At 44.6% G+C, this 21284-nt stretch overlaps 1 protein-coding gene and 1 long non-coding RNA gene across 5 annotated transcripts in view; one reads left to right on the top strand and one right to left on the bottom strand.

Annotated features, from left to right (window-relative positions):
* Positions 1 to 1104: 1104 nt before the first annotated feature.
* The window catches only part of ca10a (carbonic anhydrase Xa), a 209728-nt gene continuing 189548 nt past the window's right edge, over positions 1105 to 21284 (top strand). The window contains exons 1-2 of one of the 3 annotated variants that reach the window (XM_056429097.1): positions 1105 to 1122; positions 6131 to 6694. In XM_056429097.1, coding sequence (XP_056285072.1) covers positions 6634 to 6694 — 61 coding nt within the window. In that variant the 5' untranslated portion in view covers positions 1105 to 1122; positions 6131 to 6633. Of the gene's footprint in view, positions 1123 to 5199; positions 5482 to 6006; positions 6037 to 6130; positions 6695 to 21284 lie in introns of those variants that run through there. The other 2 variants (XM_056429096.1, XM_056429095.1) reach the window with 2 other exon arrangements.
* The window catches only part of LOC130203175 (uncharacterized), a 41937-nt gene continuing 28653 nt past the window's right edge, over positions 8001 to 21284 (bottom strand). The window contains exons 2-4 of one of the 2 annotated variants that reach the window (XR_008833455.1): positions 14390 to 14456; positions 13147 to 14131; positions 8001 to 12963 (exon numbers count right to left, since the gene is read on the bottom strand). This is a non-coding gene — a long non-coding RNA (uncharacterized LOC130203175). Of the gene's footprint in view, positions 12964 to 13146; positions 14132 to 14389; positions 16397 to 21284 lie in introns of those variants that run through there. The other variant, XR_008833454.1, reaches the window with a different exon arrangement.

Here is a 21284-nt window from a genome sequence, read left to right as displayed (position 1 = left end):
TCACTGATTTCGACTGGCATGATGTATGGTCTAATATCTCAGAAGTATCACGCAATCCAGACCATCAGCAAATTCACTACAATTTCATTCATAGGACGTATCTCACCCCTGTGAAAATGCATCACATGAAAATAATTACCAGTCCTTTATGCACTTTCTGCCCACTAAACACTCAAGGAACATATCTTCACATGTTCTGGGATTGCTCCCCTGTTTGTCAGTTTTGGAACAATATTGCATCCAAGTTATCTGTCTTGATTAATGTCACTGTGCCTGTCACTCTCAGTGTTTTGATTCTAAATGTTTTTGATTCAGACTTTCAGCTCTCTAAAGTCCAAATGCGTGTTGCATTTGCTGGACTTACAGCTGCTAAGAGAATGATTGCAACCCGTTGGAAACCACCTCATGACTTGTCTGTTCGAACATGGATGCTTTCCTTTTTGGATGTCGTATATATGGAGATCTCTACAGCTCGCATAAATGGAGCATCAGAAAAGACTTTGGACACTTGGGGCAACATTGCTGACTCTTTGAAAAATATGCTATAGATGTGTGCTATCGCCCCTTACTTCTAATTGAACATGTCCTTGGTCCCTATCAATGTTATTTGTCTGTCTGTCTGTCTCTTGTGTTGTGTGTATATTTATGTCCCCCCCCCCCTCTTTCCTCTCTGCTTTATGGTTCTGAGAGACTCCTTTGGTCTCAGCATATTGTTGTAATTTGAAAGGGCACCATGTGTTGGTGTTCCGCCATCCTGTGTGATTATGCTAAATAAAAACATTTGATCGCAAAAAAAAACCAACCGCCGTCATGTGTTTCATGGCAGAGGAGATCTGCCGCCGTAGGTGGAAAAGTCTCAGAGACACGTATCAAAGAGAGAAGAAGAGAGAGAGCAGCGAGAAGCGCAGTGGGAGTGCAGCTCAGTCCACTAAAAAGTGGAAGTACTCTGCGGTCCTGTCGTTCCTTGACCCATTTATTACTCCGCCCCCGACGCGTCTGGTCTGAACACACTTTTTTCGACGAGCGTCGAGACTGCTGCGTCAGACGCGGCGAGAATTTTTTCGACGCGTCCGGTGTGAACGCACGATAAGAGGACGACTTTGATCCATTCTAAAAGACGCAGTGAGTAAAACAGGAGTTACGTAATCTCTCCTTTTTTTTCTTCTTTTTTTTCTCACAATTATGCCTCTTGTGGCCGAAATGTGTAATAAGCTACCAAAATGTAACATGGAAAGATGATCCCATAAAACAAGTCATAACCACAGAAGATAAACCAATACTTAGATGATGGCTTCCGTTAAAAAACAACAGCAGCCAAACAATATGAATTATTACTGACGATACAAACGCTTTCGCTCCGGTGGACATTTGGGGGGGGGGGGGGTCATGTGATGAGAGTCCTCCGTCTCCACCCTGAGACGCTGCTCCATCCCCCCGCCGCTCCAGAAGTCTCTGATGACGCTTCACTGAGCAGCCCGGAGGGCGCGACTTCGCATCCAAGAGTTTCCAGGGATCATAATATTAATCGCTCGATTCGGGGCGAGGGGGGGGGGGGGGGATGAGCGCACCTCGTCATGGCGTTGAAGCCGATCCGAACATCTGCCTTCCCCCTGATGTCTGGAACCAAGTCAAGGCGAAAGGAATTAAAGAACTTCTCAAACTTTTTTTTAAATACGAGCAAATAAATATCACTGCCATGTCTCACTGTTGGGCCCTTTTTTAAACATCCATATTTGAACTTCTTTGGTTATGTTCATCTGATATCCGGTTTCTTGGAGATCGAACTACCCATCTAGACCCAACTTTTTCAAGTCTACCATTAAGGTCAAGGTAAAGTTGTATGTCTCCTTTGGTTATGTTCATCTGATATCTGGTTGCTATATTAAGTGTTGAGTCACGATGAAGGTTAAAGAGTTAATGGACACAATCACTGTGAGCCTCAAACGGACGTGATGGGAACACAAATCGTGATTATTCAAAATAAACCTCCGTAGTGTGTTTTAATCGGATGTTTTGGGTTGGGAGGGAACATGGGAAAGTGTCTGCTCTTAGTTCCAAGTCTTGTAGTTTCTTGTAGATCTAACTACCCATCTAGACCCGACTAGTTCAAGTCTACAATTGAAGTCAAGTTCAAGTTGTATGTCTCCCATTCCTTTATCCAATCATACCTATATGTTAACCTCTGAACTCTTTTATGTCTTTGACATGCTTTAATTGGGGGCGGAGCCAGAAATTTGAAATACCTTGAACTTAGAAAATGGGAAATTGTCCGCTTTTAGTTCCAAGTCTTGTAGTTCCTTGTAGATCGAACTACCCAACTAGACCCGACTAGTTCATCTCTACCATTGAGGCCTTTTCGTGATCCGGGGGTCCAGATCTGATCACAAAGGATAAAAACATGTCATGAAATGAATGAGGCGGTTTACCTTCCATCATCACGGCCGCCGCTGAATAATCAACAGATTGTGCCTGTGTGGGGGCTCCCAGGAGGAGGTAACCTTTGATGGGTGAAAAGCATTCTGGGTCCAAAAGAGACGGGAGAGTATGTCATGGACCCCTCTGATGTGGGGAAGTGGCACTTGAAGAAAGCATGTCATCGATTGCCCGTCATTCTCTCCCTCCTGATCGGCCTTTGTTACATCATCACCAGCGGGGGAAGGGATACATCATCATACCTGCAAACTTGTCACCTTTCGGTGAAATTCACCGTTTTGAACTCAAAATAGGTCATCCACGTGAATCGTGGAGATCTGAAGAGTTTTTGTTTTGGGGGGGTCACCTGGCCCGCTGCCGTTGAGATTGCAGTGAGACGCGGAGAAAAGTGTGAAGTGTTGCTCTTCGCAATAAAACATCTTTGATGGGACGTGTCGCGTCTCGGCCAATCAGCGTTCAGATGTCCACAGCGTTTGGGGGTTCAGGTTAGCTTGAATGTTAGCCCGCTACATCTACTCCTGTCACGCTGCACGGTGTAGCGATGCTAACAAAGTACCCGTACGTTAAACACGATGTGATTTAGCATATTTTTAGTATCGATACTTCATTAAGAGAGCGATCAGAGCTCACGCGCTGCTCCGTGTCGAGCTGTCTGCGCACACTGCGCTGCGCAGCTCACAGCGAGAGAAGTGGCGGAGCTTAGAGACTTCGGCTTAAAAAATAAAAAGATGCCAGAAGTGAAATGTTTCAGTCTGTAAAGTTCTGTAACTCTCCAGCTGCTCATCCTGATGAACTGTGGATCATCTGGTCAGAGACTAACGGCCTCATAGTGTATAATCAATGCTATGATGGAACCATGTAGTTTCATTCATATCTGGCTGTATTAATACTAATATTACTGTCATTTGTTAAGTGTTGAAAAAGTTGGTAAAAAGTGAACCATACAGATGTTTTATTTATTACTATTATAGATAAATATACCAGTCTCGTAATTATGGTACCATATTGTTTGTATGGTGTATTGAATTCTGGTATCGGGTATCATGATATTTATGGCAGGTATGTAATATGTATAGAAGTTATAATATGAGTATCGTGACAAACAGGTAGAGACAGAACAGATTCAGGGAGAAGTCCATGAGGACTGTTCAGGCAACAAAAAAGGAAGTTGGTTCATGAATGACTTTAACCATATTATATATAATGACAATGTATATTTGTTATTACTATCATTATAGGGCTGAGTCAGAGCGGAGAACCTTTTGTTCTTAAACTGTTTATTATCATTATTTAGATTTGTGGTCAGAACAATAAAATGACTAGTTGTGGTTCTAAAAGCTTTGAGGCTTCAAACAACGTGGATGTGGTGTGGTGACAACAACAAAAAGTCACCTGCACCCCCCCCCCCCCCCCCGTTGTCACCTTTTTCACCCCTCATGAGTTTGCAGGTATGCATCATATCAGCCATCAATCAACTCCGTGTGACAACATTTAGGTTTCTTAGAAGATAACAGGTGAACAGGTTTTTGTATTTCCTTCCCATCTCGCGGTTTTCATTTAGATGAACAGGAAGATCCTCCAGTAAACCTCGGTATCGACGAGGTGGGATCGATGTGGCCTCCATGTGCTCGCCAGAATATACAATTACATGGTTGACTAATATCTGTATCATCCAGGACATCTAGTATCATATTTAATACTGTATGGATGTTGTTTTTGGTATTGATGAAGAATCCTGTCTCTTCAATACTCTCTTATACTACTTACTTTAAGTCCATTAATTTCTACTGAAGCTGTAGAGGTGATGCATGGCGGTGAAAGGGGCGGGTTCACATGTTCTCAAGTCTATTTAAATATTAGCCCATATATAAACATTGACAAAGGTTTGTCTTTAAATCCTCATGATGGCTGCTTGTCTGAAGCTTGGTTTAGTCAAACATCACAAACTGATCCCTGACATTAACTCGTTTTGCATCACGTGATTTGCCTAACACCGCTTAGGTTGCTTAAGAAAGATCACTTTTATTTTACATAACCTTATAATAAGTCTAAAGCTAACCAAGTAAACCTCAATACTTAGTAAAACAATGGTGCAAGTTTACTTTGGAAAGAGACTGTATGATAGTAATGAGTGAAAACTGTGAATCTGGATGTTAATTTAGTTAAAGACACTATGATTGGAACTGTTTCCTGTGAACACACAACTTTATTTTGAAAAGACACCGTGAACATGAAGGTTTATTTTGAAAAGACACTATGTGAACATGAAGGTTTATTTTGAAAAGACACTTTGAGAACATGAAAGTGTATCTGCTTTGGTGGGAAGAGGCGGCACACACACACACGCACACACACACGCACAAACACACGGCAACTTAATGCCTTTAATCTGAAAGGAGCAGATTGCTGGAGACTTCCGGTCCTCTCTGGACGTGACGCGCTCTCGTCTCTCTGCAGCGGGTTTGACTTTTTTCAACATTGCGCTCAGAATCTCGCTTTGCGTCTTTTTTTTAAATCTCCGCACCGCTGTGACGTCACCCGTGTCTTTTGTGTTCTTTCTCACGAACTGTTTCATTTCAAAACAAACCAATAATTTAAACACTGAACTCCCCCTCGTCCCCCCCCCCCCCGCCTGACAGTCCGCCGGTGCGCGCGCATCCGCTGTACTCGGCCGCGCGCGCGCCGATGCTTATCCTCGTGAATCCCTAATAGCGCGCAGAGCCAGATCCGCAGACCCGGAGCCATCTTTGGTCCCCGGTGCCAGACCCGGAGCAGCCAAGACCACATTGCCGCTGTGAGCCGCGGAGGAGGACGACGTGTCATTCCTCGCGCTAGGAGTTGTATTAGTTATATCCTCATTATTATCAGCATTTATCTGAGGACACATTTTATTCTTTTAATCTCCAAGTTGGATTACTTTGATCTCGTCCCGCTGTGGCCTTTGAGTCATCGGCGCGCGGTCCCGCTCCAGGACGCAGCGCTGGTGCGTCAAAGCTGCAGTTCGGAGTTTCCTGATCTTTTTCATTTCATTTTTTATTTAGTTCTGCTGTAAGTTTGTTTGTATTCCACTCTCATGAAACACACTCTGAACATCCGGACTAACATCCGCGCTGCCCGACGTCGAAGAATAACCCGCTCAAATTGTGTGCGCGTGTGTGTGCGCGTGTCGCATCCTGGGTGGGTGACGGGATGGAGAGCGAAGCGAACCTCGCGTCAAGCGCAACAGTCAGACGTGAGCTGACCGGAAACCAGGCGTATATGGTGTACAAATTAAAAGCCCAGATTAATAATAAAAAAAGATGACGAGTTCTGATGACGTCAATGCTTCAATGAGTCTCGAGTTTAATAAAGTCATCACATTATAAATCCAGTTACTTGAGTCCCTTTATTATGGTTCCTGATGTTTATTTGCACCTTTTTTTACATTATGTGTCATCATTCCCAGATGAGATTTTGGGCACACGGTAATCCAGAAGCTTTAATTGTGACAGTCTGGACCGGAAGTCTCGGTTTCACTGCGCGCTGCTTGACGCTCGGGTCCCTCGCGGTGACGGCGGAGAAGTGTGGATAGGAGGCTCTCCACCTGGCGACGCGAGTTTCTGAGTTGCGCGGCGTCTCTCCAGGTGTTAGTCTGATCCCACCACTGCCCCACCTCATTAAACTCTCTCTTTCTCTCTCTCTCTTTTCATCCACACAGAGATCCCCCACTGACACGATCATGTGCGGCTCGGGATGAGAACGGGATGCCCACTCTGTGAAGCGGCGGCCCGGTAGAGAGATGGACGGACGGACGTGTTGCGTTCAAAGACGCGCACTGGAATAACACGGTGCACGGACAGCAGGATCAGCTCTACCGCGCTCGGCTGTTTTTGTCTTGGAGTTCAACCGATATTTTTTCTTCTTCTTCTTCTTTTTCTTCACCCCCCCACCCCTATCCCTATCCCCCCCCCCCCCCTGCCGCCACTACCACTATCATCTCTGGATTTGTTACGTTTGGTGGTGCAACATTGTATCCCTTCATGTAGGCGTGGATCACCTGCTATGCGTCCGGGGTGGAACATACCTGGAGGAAGGTGCACATCGGGATTCAGCCGGAGACCACAGGACATCCGCTACTGAGGGAGAAGAAGAAGAAAAAAGGAAAAGACCCGTTTTCTACTTTTGAATCTGTGCGTAATGCACGTGGAATGAAAACAGAGGATGGATATAATTTGGGAAATATTGATCATTCTTCATGCCAACGTTATCGTCTGCATATCAGGTGAGTTGTGGGCGTCGTGGTGTCACCTGGGGGTGGGGGCGGCGGCAGGTGTTCTCCTCTTTTACTTTTCACTGAAATTGTGTGAGATGATTGGGGCTGAGTGTGGATTGTGTATATATATATATGTGTGTGTGTGTGGGGGGGGCATTTATAGGAAACGCTTGTCGGGGCGCGCTGTGGCAGAGAGAGAGGTACCCCCAGTTTGTGTGCAAGGGCATGGCGCATCCTGCTCCTTATAGTATTTGGTTATAGATCTTTCCGTGTGTGTGTGTGTGTGTGTGTTTGTGTGCGTGACTCAGGACTGGATGGATGCGCAAGCCTTCTGACGAACGCGTGAAATGGGTGGGCTTTAAAAAAAAAGACATTGGAAACCACAGTGAACATTATGGATTCCTTGTGCAAGTGACCCGCTGCCCCTCCTCCTCCTCCTCCTCCTCCTCCTCATGTCCTCTCCGTCCCGGTAAGGTCTCCGGGCTCTATATTCCGTCTCAGTGGTGATCAAAAACAGCAGTTGTGCGCACTGGTGTAAAGTCCTGCGCGCGTGCAGATCCAGCGCTCATCCATGAGGGGCGGGAGCGACTCCGCGGATGCGCGTGACTTTGCAACAGAGCGAAGTAACGACGCGCTCCCGTGAAGCGTTTACACTACGTGCATCGGTGTTTATTTATTTATATTTATGTATAACATTATAATACCGACTACATACTTTCTGGGAATTCACTACAGTAAAAAAAAAAACAGCTCGTGCATAATCCGCTGTATTTACGCATTACGCATGACGCATTACGCACGTCTCTTCCTGGACACCTCCAGGAGCCTCAGGGTTTAGGTGAGTGGGGTCTACAGACAACCTCCTTGCGTCAGCGGCTCCGCCCCACCCGATGATGTGTATTACTCCATGAGAGTAATGACCATGGATAGTTAAGATGAGCAGTTAGGCGTGTGGCATTCACGACTTCTGTTGATAAGAGTTTCTATGCAGTGTGTTGACTTCCTCTTCAAATACTTTGGACCATCATTTACTCGGCTTTACATTCTTTCCCTTGAGTTTTACCTTCAACACCCCCAGGGGCGTAACGTCTCCCCTGTGTCTCCTCTGTCTCCTTGATTGTTTCATTCCCTTCACCTGCCCTCAGCCACTCCTCTGTCTCCTTCGGAGGAAGAGAGAAGTTCACGCCCCATTGCCCCAATTGTATCAAAATGGTCCATTTTTTATTTGTATTTAAATAACAACTTTTTGTGACTCCTAATATTTTGCAATAACTTTCAATTAAACCAGATTGCTCCATCAGACAGAAAACTAATACATGTTCAATCAATTTATTAGAATACAAATACAGTTCTATCAGTGCAAAAAAAAATTGGGGGAAAATTGCTTATTTTTACTGCAATGAACCTGTTTTGACCTGAATATATTTTCAAGGTATTAAAAATTCAGTGCAAATATTCAAATATTTGTCAAAGAGTTAATTTATGGGCTAATTTATTACATCACGTGTCATTTAGCTCACGCTTTTATCCAAAATGACTTAACATCACTTGACATTCACACACCGTAGACTCAACTACAGGGAGCAACTCAGGGTTAAGTGTCTTGCTCCAGGACACATTGAATAGGGCGGGGGATTGAACCACCAAGCCCTTGGTTGAAAGGCAGACCTGCTAACCACTGACCCGCAGTCACTACTCATTTTACAAATGTTAAACGCATGTTTATGTTTTTTTTCTTTTCCCAATTTCTCTTCAACTAAATTCCTCAAATAGTGAAGAGGTAGAATCATACATCACGACGTAATGCCGTCTTCACAACATACATACGGTGGCGGTGGAGCGGCGGTCTTGGTTAGCCGCGTGTTTCTGAGCTGTAGAACTAAGAGTGGGAACCACGACCTGGAGGGCCCCCGCGTCGAGGCCTCAGCGCTCTGGGACGATGGCGTCTGTGGGTCATTGTTTCTGGACACAAATGCTGCTGTAGAGGGACTTTTAATAAATGTCATGTGATGCTCACATCCCTGCCATAAGGCCCAGGGGTCAGAGGTCAGGTGGTCTGGGGATCTACCCTGTCACATTTCGATTGTTTTCCCTCGCTGTGAACGACTTCGGCCGGAGGGGTCAGTCTCCTCCGGGGCCGCCTCCTCCTCCTCCTCCTCCCCAGAGCCTCCTCCTCCCCGGATTGGTCGACATCTTTTTTATTTCCCCTCATTCCGTCCCGACGATTAGCCGAGCAGATTTCCTCATCATCATCGTTAATTTCGGGCGTGAGCGTTGTTGCCGACGGTTCTCCCCCGAAAGTGAGAAATAATAACGGCGAGTAATTATCTCGACGCTGCCATTAGATCACCGATCGCTAATGACAAAACTGGGTTTCATGGTTATCTGACAACGGCGCTTTGATGTTGTTATGAAACGCTCGCAGCTGAATTCAATAAAGCCGCGATGGAGGAAGCTTCATCTCTAATGCATGAAGGGGATCTGTTCCTCTTCTTGTTCTTCCTCTTACATCCGTCGACGTGGTATTCCACCGAGGCAGCATGAACAGATGATGAATATGAATCGTGTTATTGGTGTACAGCAGGGCCGGATTGACCCAATATGGGGCCCAGGGGCTATGATAACCGGCCGGGCCCCTATTGGCCCCCCTGCTTTATATGCTCTGGTTCAGATCACGTGACCCTTGGGCCAGAATCACCAATATTACTATGGATACAGATACTTTATTTTAATATTATTGAAAGATCCTCATACAGGAGATGGAAACACAATCCTTGAATGTGAGTCGGTCAAAGTGCAAAAATAATGTTCTATGCAACACGTTTGTCAAATCCCAAAGGCGTGGTCAGTGGCCCTCAGCGCCACTCGAGCGCCAGTCCAGGGAGGGCGTGTCAAGTTTTTCAAAATAAAACTCCCCTTTTGCAGGAAGTGTACAGGTCTTTTATCTGTTTTGTTTTTAAAACATTATCCATTCCATTATCAGAGTATACTTAAAACTGCACCTTGAATTACTTTTTTTTACCCTCTGGTCGTCACATTTATTTTGTAAAACCAGAATCTAGATGTTTAATCGACTCGTTACATGCTCAGTCTCTCTCAGTAAACCTTTTAAACGTACGTTTATTTCGTTAGATTGTGGTTTGGGATTAAAATAAGGATTTTTTTTTTTAAAGTAAAGAAGGAAGCTGGTTCCGTTGGGAAGGTGAAAGAAGTCCAGGATGTCTTCACGGGACACAAACGAGGCTTAACCATCACTGGTGTGATTCTAAATGGCCCGTGGCGTTTAATTGACTCAGATGATGTTTGAAGATCAATAATCAGCGTTATTTATTGGCAGTGTTGGTTCAGGCCGCTATGGTTAGCAGCCCGAGTTATTCCGGTTTGTGTCGGGGGAGGGGGGGGGGTGAGTATATAATTATGAATGCCCGCAAGTATTGACGGAGCTGTCTGCCGTGATGAGGATGATCCGGCTGCCTCGGGCTGGGGCTGGATCTCTCATGAGCCAATCAAACGGCACCGAGTCAGAGCCCAGAAACAGAAGAGGAGGACAGATAAATAAATATGGATTTTTGGACTCCAGTTGTGGCCAGATCTATAAAAGACTTGTGTGTTTTTACTCAAGTCTATTTCCTCTCTGGCTAAAGGCCAGAGCGCCGATGCGTGTGTCGCCGTGAGCCCACACACACTCACAGGGTTCTACCTCTCCTTTCAGAGGCGTCTTCTTCCCCCTGGTTTCAGACCATGTGCCAGGTAAACAGCTCCATCTGCCGCTCTCCCATCTGCTCGGACGGAGATGCCTCTTTTATTTGCTTTTTTTCCCGTCACTCCTCCGGCGCTTATGTTCGCCGGTTGCAACAACAACAAAAATCCAAGATGGCCGACGCCGAATTCGAGGCAAAGCGACGTCCTGCCCGTGTGTGACAGATCCAACCGTTTTGGATGGCAGAGTCTTTAAACTATAGAGATGCATCATTCCCACTATTTCAGTCCCGATGGCGAAACCTGGGCTTTTGGTATCGACCAATGGCGTCGCACCGATTTAATATCAGTTTTTATGAATCCACAAACTGTCTGCTGATGTTTCTTGAGTTCATAAGATAACATCAGGCTCCACCCAGACGTTGCTTCTTTTAATACATTGATATGAATTGACTGACTTGTTCTTTATGATGATATTATTATAAAATAATAAATCACCAGCAACCTGGTGAAATGCAATCTTAAATATGAGATATAAAAATGGGATGAACATTGAATGGATGGGCCGGTTGTCTCGATATCTGAAGCAGCTTTTTGAGTCGATGTCGTCACCGTGCTCGATGTTTACGTCTCGAACATTAATCTTTACCCAGATTAGTGTTTTCATGGTAATATTGAAAGTATTTTTCTTTGATTTTAAATGTTTTAAAAGTAGATCTGCAACAAAATAGTCAAGGAATCGTTCGCCGGAAAGTTAACTGGCAACTAACAACTGTTATGATGTCACGTCTCGCGCCAATAGAGGGATTAATGTCGAGCTGTCATCGTGTTTAGTGAATTATTTATTATTATTATTATAATTATATTATTATGCATTTAGCAGCTTTTTAAGCCCTTTCCTAAATGAAAATGTCTTAAAATCTATGACATGTATTTTTATTCTGTACTGAATATCTTTGTGTTTTGTACTCGGGATAAATTCAGCAATTTAATAATCATATCACGAAAATGATGGTCGATTGCTGCTCTATTGAAGTCGTGTTTGTAGATCATAGTCAGACTTCTGAAAGTGAACGTGGATGTTGAATTTGCCCCCCCCCCCCCCACACACACACGAAAAAAAGCAACAAAAGCAGTTAGAAAAAGACTTGCTTGTCCGTGGGGTCCCAAGAGGAACGCTGACTCCGCACATTCTTCTGGAATACTGCGTCTCTTGCTGATTCATCGAGCTCCTTTCCTCTTTTCTGGATATTTGAATATTTTCGTGCCTTGCTGAAGGAGTCCGTCCCGTCTTCCTGTGAACATTTGACAACCGGTTTAGGAGCCGGGATTCGCCCCAAGACAAAGGGTTTTTCAGTTGTGGAACTCCTCCTCTTCCTCACCCTCCTCAATTCAATTCAGTTTATTTTTGTAGAGCCCATTGGCACAAATTACAAATTTGCCTCAGAGGGCTTTACAATCTGTCCACGTACGACATCCCTGTTCCAGGACCTGACATCGGATCTTCCTCTTCCTCTTCCCGGTGCCGAGGCATTTGTTATTCCGAAGCCCCGGTAGTGGGACATGTGGGATTTCGGTCCAACGAGACATTTTCTGGACCATGAACCAGACGACGCCCGTTGCTCTAAACAAACAAGCACATAAACAAACCACCACACGACCGTCACAGGTGCAATATTTCTGTGTTCCTATTATGTCATAGTTATGACCTTATGGGGTCACATCAGGCTCAATATTTGTATATTCACACAGAGAGACTCACACATGCAAACACGAGGATTCACAAATGCGCACAGAAGGATTTACAAATAAATTGGACTCACAAATACATTTCACACATGAATAACTCCTCATTTGTGGGTTTTTGAGACTCTCCCGCCGCGGCTCGATTTGCAAATGTCTTTCAACGTCGACCTGCCAGGAGCCAATCAGACGACGCCCTCATTTTTAACCAATCACACGGGCGCATCCGACCCTTCCCTCCGAGTCCAATGTATTTGTAAATCAAATATATTTGTGAATTGTTGTGTGCGCAATTATTGACACTGATGTGACCCCATGTGACCTGCCCTACTCTGCCTCCATCAGAACCCCAAAAAAACATGATGGCATCCCCACGACTTCATCCACTTCATGTATACAGGCTATTATTTGCAGATCATGTCTGCGCCAAAGTGGAGGAGGGGGGGGGGGGGCACACGTGCTTCTGTTTGTTGAGGGGGAACATGTATTTTGGGGAACAATGGTCCGTCAGAACAATGGGCCAATGGGGACATTGACTGGACTCTTGGGGTTTTGGAGAGGCCGTGGACATCACACGCCGACCTCGTCTTAGACCGAGAGAGAGAGAGAGAGAGAGAGAGAGAGAGAGAGGCCCTCGGGGAAGCTTATAAATCTCAGTGTGATGATGACACGTGGTGGAGGCCTGCGGTGTGTTGGTGACAATAACACGCATCTCCTGCAGCGTGCACCGTACGCCACCGGGCATCACTGCTCGTCCACTTCCTGCTCAAACCGTCCCGAGTCCTGCGTTCAGCTCTCGCCGGGAGCCAAAGTTCCTCCTCCTCGATGTCCACGACCTGAAAGATGACGGCAAGTATTAAAAGAGATGCCGCCATTCATCTCCTCATCATCTGGAGTGTGTGTGTGTGAAGCACGGCAGACGTCCACGACGGTTTAGGGACGGTGAACGTCGATAGGAAGTCCTCACGAGGATATAGTAGTATAAGTGTGTGTGTGTGTGTGTGTGTGTGTGTGAGCACCTTGCCTGTCCCCGAGCAGCCGTAGCTCGTCACAGCTGCTGCTCAGGAATCTGAAGTCTATCAGCCAGCCGGAGTGAGACGACCTCCACGCCAGCTGTAATTTACCACAGGGATAGATGGGATTGAGTGTGTGTGTGTTTGTGTGTGTGTGTGTGTGTGAAGCAACCACGCAGCCTGAAAGCGCAAAACGAGTGAGACGGAGTAGAGGGCGACTGCGCTGGTTACACACACACACGCACACTGTGCAGGTTGACGGTGAGTGGGCAAAACAACAGCGCCATCCATGTGCCCCAATTCACTCTCTCCGACACACACACACACACACACCGTCGGGGAACATCTCCAGCTGCTAATCTGATAATCCGGGCCAGATGTGTGTCCTGCAGCAAGAAGCAGGAGTGGTGTGTGCGTTTGCATACAAGGGAGGTGGAGGCGGGAGGGGGAGGGGCTCTAGAGTAAGTGAGCTGGGCCTATGATGCAGATGAGGAAGAGCTGGTGCTTCATCGGACCTCATGAATAATCCACACCGGTGTTCACACACAGCCGTGACGGTGTTTGGTCTGACGTTATGGAGATGAGGAAGTTGGGGGGGGGGGCATGATGGGGCAAGCCTGTCGCCTCATCAAGGAGCTGATTGGCTCACACAAAGCTGTGTAATTGTCATATTGGGCTCTTATGGAGGCCATCAGTCTCGTGCGGTGATGGATAATAATCGTAATCACAGGTTCAATCCGTTAATCTGATAATAATAACATCTCTAAAAGGTTATTTACGTAGCACTTTATAAAACAAGCAATTACAACGCAGCTTTTGCGAGGCGGACGGAAAGAAAAAAGGAAAGAGTACAAAGTCAGACACACTTTCCACTAAGGCTATAATTACACACACACACACACACACAAGATGATTCCTGTTTAATATGGAGGTTCAGACTCTGCTGTGAGTCGTCGTGAGGCCGCTGACTCGCTGCTATTCTCGGCTCCTGCTGGAGGAAAGAAAAATGACGATAACGGGAAGTGGGACAAGTTGGCAAAGCACCGGGCGTAGGTGTCTGTTTCAAGTCCGGGGGGGGGGGGGGGGGGATTTTGATCGTATTCCATTTTGAGCGTCTAAAAATACCTTAATTACATGCATGCTGTTGAATTTTTTGCTGGAGGGGAAATCACTAAATTTAGGCTCCAAGTGACAATTTTGAAATATATATATGATTTTTAACGAGGCTCTCTGTGTTGCATTCAAATACCTGTTCTCCTGCAGATCAAATGTCTTCTGCTGACGTGTAGGCGGGATGTAGTCCTCCCTTCCTCTTCCTGTGGAAGTAACGTCTTTAAATGCCTCATCAATACAGTAATATATGCACAAGCACCTGTACTTTCATAACTTTTGTGTTTTTATTACTAGACGTCCAAAACCTTCTACGCATCTGAGAACTCAAATACCATCATGTCATTATATTTAGAAAAAAATAAAAGTTTTAATATTTCGAGGGTATCCGCCTGGCCTGTAGTCTGCTGTGTGCTCCTTACAGATTCATACGGCCATGGAAAACCTGGAAAAGTCAGAGAATTTTAAAATGGATATTTCCAGGTCTGGAAAAGTCCTTTAAATCCTAAACAGTCCAAACAGGGTTTTGCACGTAAGGAACAATTGTTTTATTAAAAGAATAAACATTGATATGAAATGTTTTTTTATTTTTTATCAAACTATTGTCTCTCATTCATTTATGTCATTTAAGGTTATATACTGTATACTTTGGAATTCTCATTGTCTGTTTAAATACGACATGTTCTCACTTTTTCATGTATAAACGAGATTTCACAAACTGTTTGGTCATGGACATTTAAAACCACAGCGTGTGTATAAGTGGGCGGAGTCAGCGTGACATCACCCGTTGGTTTGTCGCCATCTTGGATTACCTCCGTCGCCATGTAGGTTTCTTTGCAACCAATGAACCGTCGTTACCAAATTTGGAGACGTAGAGACGCCGGTATCAGCCAATCACAGTAAGCCCCGCCCTAAAGCATACCCTGCTTTATGCGAGCGCCACCTAGAGGGCCACGAAAAACATTACGTTTTGCATCTGCTGAAGCTAAAATTCACCTTTATGTGATTATTATTTTGTTTGGGGCAACAACGTATTGCACAACGCCTTTCTAGATAGGAAACCAATTGGTTTAATTCAGTCATCAAGTTCCAGATCTTTTTACATTGTGACACACACACACACACACACAGCTGGGGCTATTAAAGAGAGGCACCAATAGGAGCTTGCTGGGACATAATTGTCTCATAAGTCAGTAAGCACAGCTGTTGGCAAGGTCAAGTTTAATTCAGAGACGCATGTCGTCGCTCTCAGATCCGCTTCTCATCTTTTCCAATCCATCCTTCCTTTCCTCTCTTTCTCTCTGTCCGAGCCTGTACCCGTCCCGCTTCCTGTCACAAGCCCCGCCCCCTCACCTCTCTTTCTGCATGGTCGGGCTTCAGGACTGCTTGAGTCCTTCAATGCATATTAATCAAAGTTTGGATATTATGTGAAAATGAAGTGTTTATTTACAGTCTCTCGCTCCTCTCTTCTCTCTCTCTCGGTGTGAATGCAGCATTACACCTCAAGTCATACAGTGTTTCAATTGTTTTTCATGTTAACAGAATGATATCAAAACCTCAAAATAAAGTATAATGGGCCCACCAGGTAGAATGCAACAACAAGGAATTCCCATGATAACCTGTGGATGTTGGTTCGATGTGCACAACATTTAGTTTCAAACAGGGAAAAACACTATGATCTGTTCATGCTTCAGTTAATGTCAGCAATAGTGAATATGTATATCGGACCTATACCTCTGTGTCAGCTTTCATTAGAGCCTAACACGGAGTCTCCAAATGGCCTTTGTTGGAAAACGCCTAGATATACTTTAAAGTAAAACATGTGTGAAATCTTCATTTTCTGTAAAATGTGTATCTACTTTTTACTTGGACTAGGTAAGGCTTTATGTTATGCCCCTATTGTGTTTTCCAGCTTAAAAGTCGCAGCTATAATCATCTGCAGTCATCTATTTCACAAAAACATTCAGACGGAAATAGAAAACCTTATATCACTCATTGTCAGCAGCACTTAAGGTGATTTTGACTGTTGGGGGAGGAGGGGGGGGGGGACTTCAGAGTGTTACCTTTTTAAAAGACACCAGAACCTGCATTTAATAGTATCATAGACCAGACTCTAGTGTCTAGAGACTAGACTCTAGTGTCTAGAGACCAGACTCTAGTGTCAGAGACCATACTATAGTGTCAGACACCAGACTCTAGTGTCTAGAGACCAGACTCTAGTGTCAGAGACCATACTCTAGTGTCAGACACCACCAGACTTTAGTGTCTAGAGGCCAGACTCTAGTGTCAGAGACCATACTCTAGTGTCAGACACCAGACACGAGTGTCTAGAGACAAGAATCTAGTGTCTAGAGACCAGACACTAGTGTCAGACACCAGACTCTAGTGTCAGAGACCATACTCTAGTGTCAGACACCACCAGACTCTAGTGTCAGAGACCATACTATAGTGTCAGACACCAGACTCTAGTGTCTAGAGACCAGACTCTAGTGTCAGAGACCATACTCTAGTGTCAGACACCACCAGACTCTAGTGTCTAGAGGCCAGACTCTAGTGTCAGAGACCATACTCTAGTGTCAGACACCAGACACGAGTGTCTAGAGACCATACTCTAGTGTCTAGAGACCAGACTCAAGTGTCAGAGACCAGACACTAGTGTCTAGAGACCAGAATCTAGTGTCAGAGACCATACTCTAGTGTCAGAGACCATACTCTAGTGTCTAGAGACCAGACACTAGTGTCAGAGACCATACTCTAGTGTCAGACACCATACTCTAGTGTCTAGAGACCAGACTCTAGTGTCAGAGACCATACTCTAGTGTCTAGAGACCAGACTAGTGTCAGAGACCAGACTCTAGTGTCAGACACCAGACTCTCGTGTCTAGAGACCAGACTAGTGTCAGAGACCATACTCTAGTGCAGACATGGGCAAACTACGGCCCGCGGGCCACATCCGGCCCGTTAGGCTTTTTAATCCGGCCCGCCGAACTTGTCCAAATCGCAACTTTGTTTACTTCCGGTGTGCGTTGGCGCGGAAAGTACTCGTCACACAAAACCCTTCACCATGATTTGTCAATCAGTTTGTCTGTCAACATTTTTCGAAAAAAACAACCAATCAGTAAATCACAAGGGACCCGCCCATCACACAGGTGAGACTCATTTAGAAACAGCCGCAGTGATTTTAGCAGCAGCGCGGAGCCTCGGAGGAGCTGCAGAGCCACGAGGAGGAACACGCAGCCAGAAGAGATCCACTTGGACCGGGTAAGAGTCTTTACTACATGTTACGTGTCACGGTGTCCGTCCCGGTGTCCGTAACTTGTGCGCGGTGTTGACTAGTCTTGTATTTTACAGAGAGGATTCACCAGCGCCTGCAGCGCAGCCTGCAGCTCAACCTGCAGCTCCACCTGCCCCGCCAGCAGAGAGGACTCGTGACATGATGACATGATGTTATTATAGTGAAGCCATATTGTAAATAGTCTGTCAATAGTTGTGTTCTGTTTTCTATTTCACAACATGTATATAATGTGGATTTTTTTTTTTATGTACAATACATATTTATAAAAATAAAAAATGTAATGGTCATTTTTTATTTGCACACACCCCATGAAACTTTATCTGCAATATGAAGTCATTTCTCAGTCCCATCTTTATCATTTTGGTGAATGTGTGACAAGACCACATCATTTTTACAAAAAAAAACGTTAATACAAAATTTAGTTTTCCTCATTCAATTCAGTTTATTTGTAATTACAAATTTGTCTCGGAGTGTTTTACAATCTGTACATATAGACATCCCTGACCTTTGACCTCACATCGGATCAGGAACAACTCCCAAATAACCCTTCAGGGGGAAAAGGGAAGAAACCTTCAGGAGAGAACAGAGGAGGATCCCTCTCCAGGATGGACAGGTGCAATTACATGTATCTAGCATTGTATTCAGATATTTCACTGCTTTTGTGAACCTATGACCTTTGGTAAACCAATTTCAAACACCAAAACAGTTCGTCCACATGAGTAAAGGTGTGTTTTCAGAAGAGATATGAATAATTTTTAAAAATCGAACTTCAATTGTCAGCTTTAGGGCCATATTTTCTTGAGTAAAGTGCTGTCAGTCTGTTTGTGACGGGTTCATACACATGCTGACCAGATGACGCCGCACATCGCCCTCAATTTAAAGACCCTTTTCTAGTTTCTGCTGCAGGCAGGATATTTAATACAGTCTATCTCTCAGGACAATCCGTCCATTATTTTGCGGGGTTTAAAACAATTAGAAATTATTGAGCTTGAGTATGTCATTGGGTAATAATTTGTTTTGAATGTTGAAAGTGATTCCATTGATCTCTTTCCAGTAAATGTTTTTACTTTAACTTTGCACCTTAAATTGAAATGTATAAAAAACAGACGCAATCTCCAGGTTTAATAAATTACATTGCGTGTCCAAATGCTCCTGGCCCGGCCCCTCTGTCACATTTTAGAACCGATTGTGGCCCGCAGGTCAAAAAGTTTGCCCACCCCTGCTCTAGTGTCAGACACCAGACTCTAGTGTCTAGAGACCAGACACTAGTGTCTAGAGACCAGACACTAGCGTCGGAGACCATACTCTAGTGCAGGGGTGTCAAACTCAAATACACAGTGGGCCGAAATAAAGAAATTGATACAAGTCAAGGGCCAGATGGGTTCAACGTTTATTGAAAATGTATTGAAAGAACCTTAGTGCACATATTGAACCTGGAACTAACAAGGCCTATAGAGTATTGCCTATAAAACAACATTAATTATGAAGTAAATGAAATAAAAATGATGAATAATACATAAATTAAAAAAAATAAAAGTAGTACAAATCTGTTTCATTAATTGCTTATGGCTCTATCTGCAGTTTTTCCAGTCATTTCAAGTTAAAACATTTACTACAGGCAAACAACAGCCATAAATAATTTACTTCAAAGAAAAATCAAATGTTCTGTAGTAGTAAGAGAAAAAAAATGCAAAAAATTAAACTACATTAAAAACTGAAAATGCGTCAAAGCACCGTTTGCTGCTCTGTGATGCTCACTGGTCTGAGCCGGACACTTGGCGTCTCATCTTAGATACAAGATCATCATGTCTGGGGTCAGGCTCTGAGCTGAGGACATCCTCAGGGTTGAGTAAAGGTGCTCGTCAGTAAGACGAGTCCTGTGGGAAGTTTTGTTGATCTTCATCAAAGAGAACAGTTGTTCACACAGGTATGTGCTGCCACACATAGAGAGGTGTGAGCAGCCGGGAGGCAGCTGGGGCCTTGTGTCGGGGATAAACGTGGAAACTCTGCAGCGCCCACAGACTCGTATGTTGCCTTCAGCGTGTCACTGCATTGAAGCTCCATCAGCTCCATGTGGAGGTTTGATGGTGCGTTTTCCACGTCAGCTGCAAATGGATTACTGAGCAGTTCAAACCTGCTTTTTTGGGCTTCAAAATGCCTTTTCGTTTTTCGAGCGTTTTTAGGCGCGCCTGTTTTCCCCACGAGACACTCATATTAGCAGTAAATAATTTCGAAAGGCTTTATAATTCTAAATCGAATCACGACTCCAACGCACTGTTTTTCCCGGCGTTTTTGCCGAGGCGTTTTTGGACCGTTTGCACTTTTAAAAGTGCCGTCTGGTGTGATCGCGCCCTTATGTTGTGTTCTTTCATTACAGCCACACTCTCTCCGCACAGAAGACACGCAGCTTTGACATTTACACCCGCGAACAAACACTGAGCCTCCCACCTGTCTTAAACTCCTGTTTTCAAATTCCACCTTTCGTTTAGCCATTTTCTGGGGAGAGGAACAGTTGAAAGTTGACAGAAGTGGTGTGTAACACAGAGTGTGAGGCGCGCATTCGCGGGCACGCGATTGACGTGGCGACACACGGACAGTGCATTGTGGGATTTGTAGTATTATGGTGGTGCGTGCGATATACCGGCGGGCCAGCTCTAATAGTAAATAGATTTGATCATGCGGGCCAAAGATGTGGCCCGTGAGCCGCGAGTTTGACACATGTGCTCTAGTGTCAGAAACAGACTCTAGTGTCTAGAGGCCAGACTCTAGTGTCATGAACAGACTCTCGTGTCTAGAGGCCAGACTCTAGTGTCATAAACAGACTCTAGTGTCTAGAGGCCAGATTCTACTGTCATGAACAGATTCTAGTGTCTAGAGACCAGACTCTAGACCATAGTCTGTATATCTGTAGTTAAGAAATAACCCGTTGGTTTTTGTACTGATATTTCAAAGCCATTGTTTCGGTGATTTTGCCGTCGCCATCTTGGATTACGGCCAAGGCTACCATATTTGGAAAAAAAGGAGTGACGTAAAGACGCTCCTCTTCCTGTCAATCACCGTGAGCCCGTCCCTAAAGCATGAACTGCTTCAGCTGAACTGGAGGCCGCCGCTCTAGGCGTGAGCAGAGAAAGGTACTTGTTACTTTAATGAAGTCAAAGTAGCAATATGTAAAATGTTCTGTCACGAGAAGCAATAAGTCCTGCGTGGCTGAAAAGGTTTTTTTATATGCATAATCAGTTCAGTTCAGTTTGGTGCCGAAAACCAATATCTGGATTGTGTGGGTTTTTCATGGTTTCCACAAAAAACAGAAAAAAGAAAGAAAAATCAATAGAAACGAAGGAAGGAAGTAAGGAAAATAAGACGTAAACCAATTTCAAACACCAAAACAGTTCGTCCACATGAGTAAAGGTGTGTTTTCAGAAGAGATATGAATAATTTTAAAATCGAACTTCAATTGTCAGCTTTAGGGCCATATTTTCTTGAGTAAAGTGCTGTCAGTCTGTTTGTGACGGGTTCATACACATGCTGACCAGATGACGCCGCTTTATCGCCCTCAATTTAAAGACCCTTTTCTAGTTTCTGCTGCAGGCAGGATATTTAATACAGTCTATCTCTCAGGACAATCCGTCCATTATTTTATGGGTTTAAAACAATTAGAAATTATTGAGCTTGAGTATGTCATTGGGTAATAATTTGTTTTGAATGTTGAAAGTGATTCCATTGATCTCTTTCCAGTAAA

Source organism: Pseudoliparis swirei, chromosome 13 (assembly GCF_029220125.1).
Source record: "Pseudoliparis swirei isolate HS2019 ecotype Mariana Trench chromosome 13, NWPU_hadal_v1, whole genome shotgun sequence".
NCBI classification, from domain to species: domain Eukaryota; kingdom Metazoa; phylum Chordata; class Actinopteri; order Perciformes; family Liparidae; genus Pseudoliparis; species Pseudoliparis swirei.
This window is presented reverse-complemented; position numbering and strand designations above follow the sequence as displayed.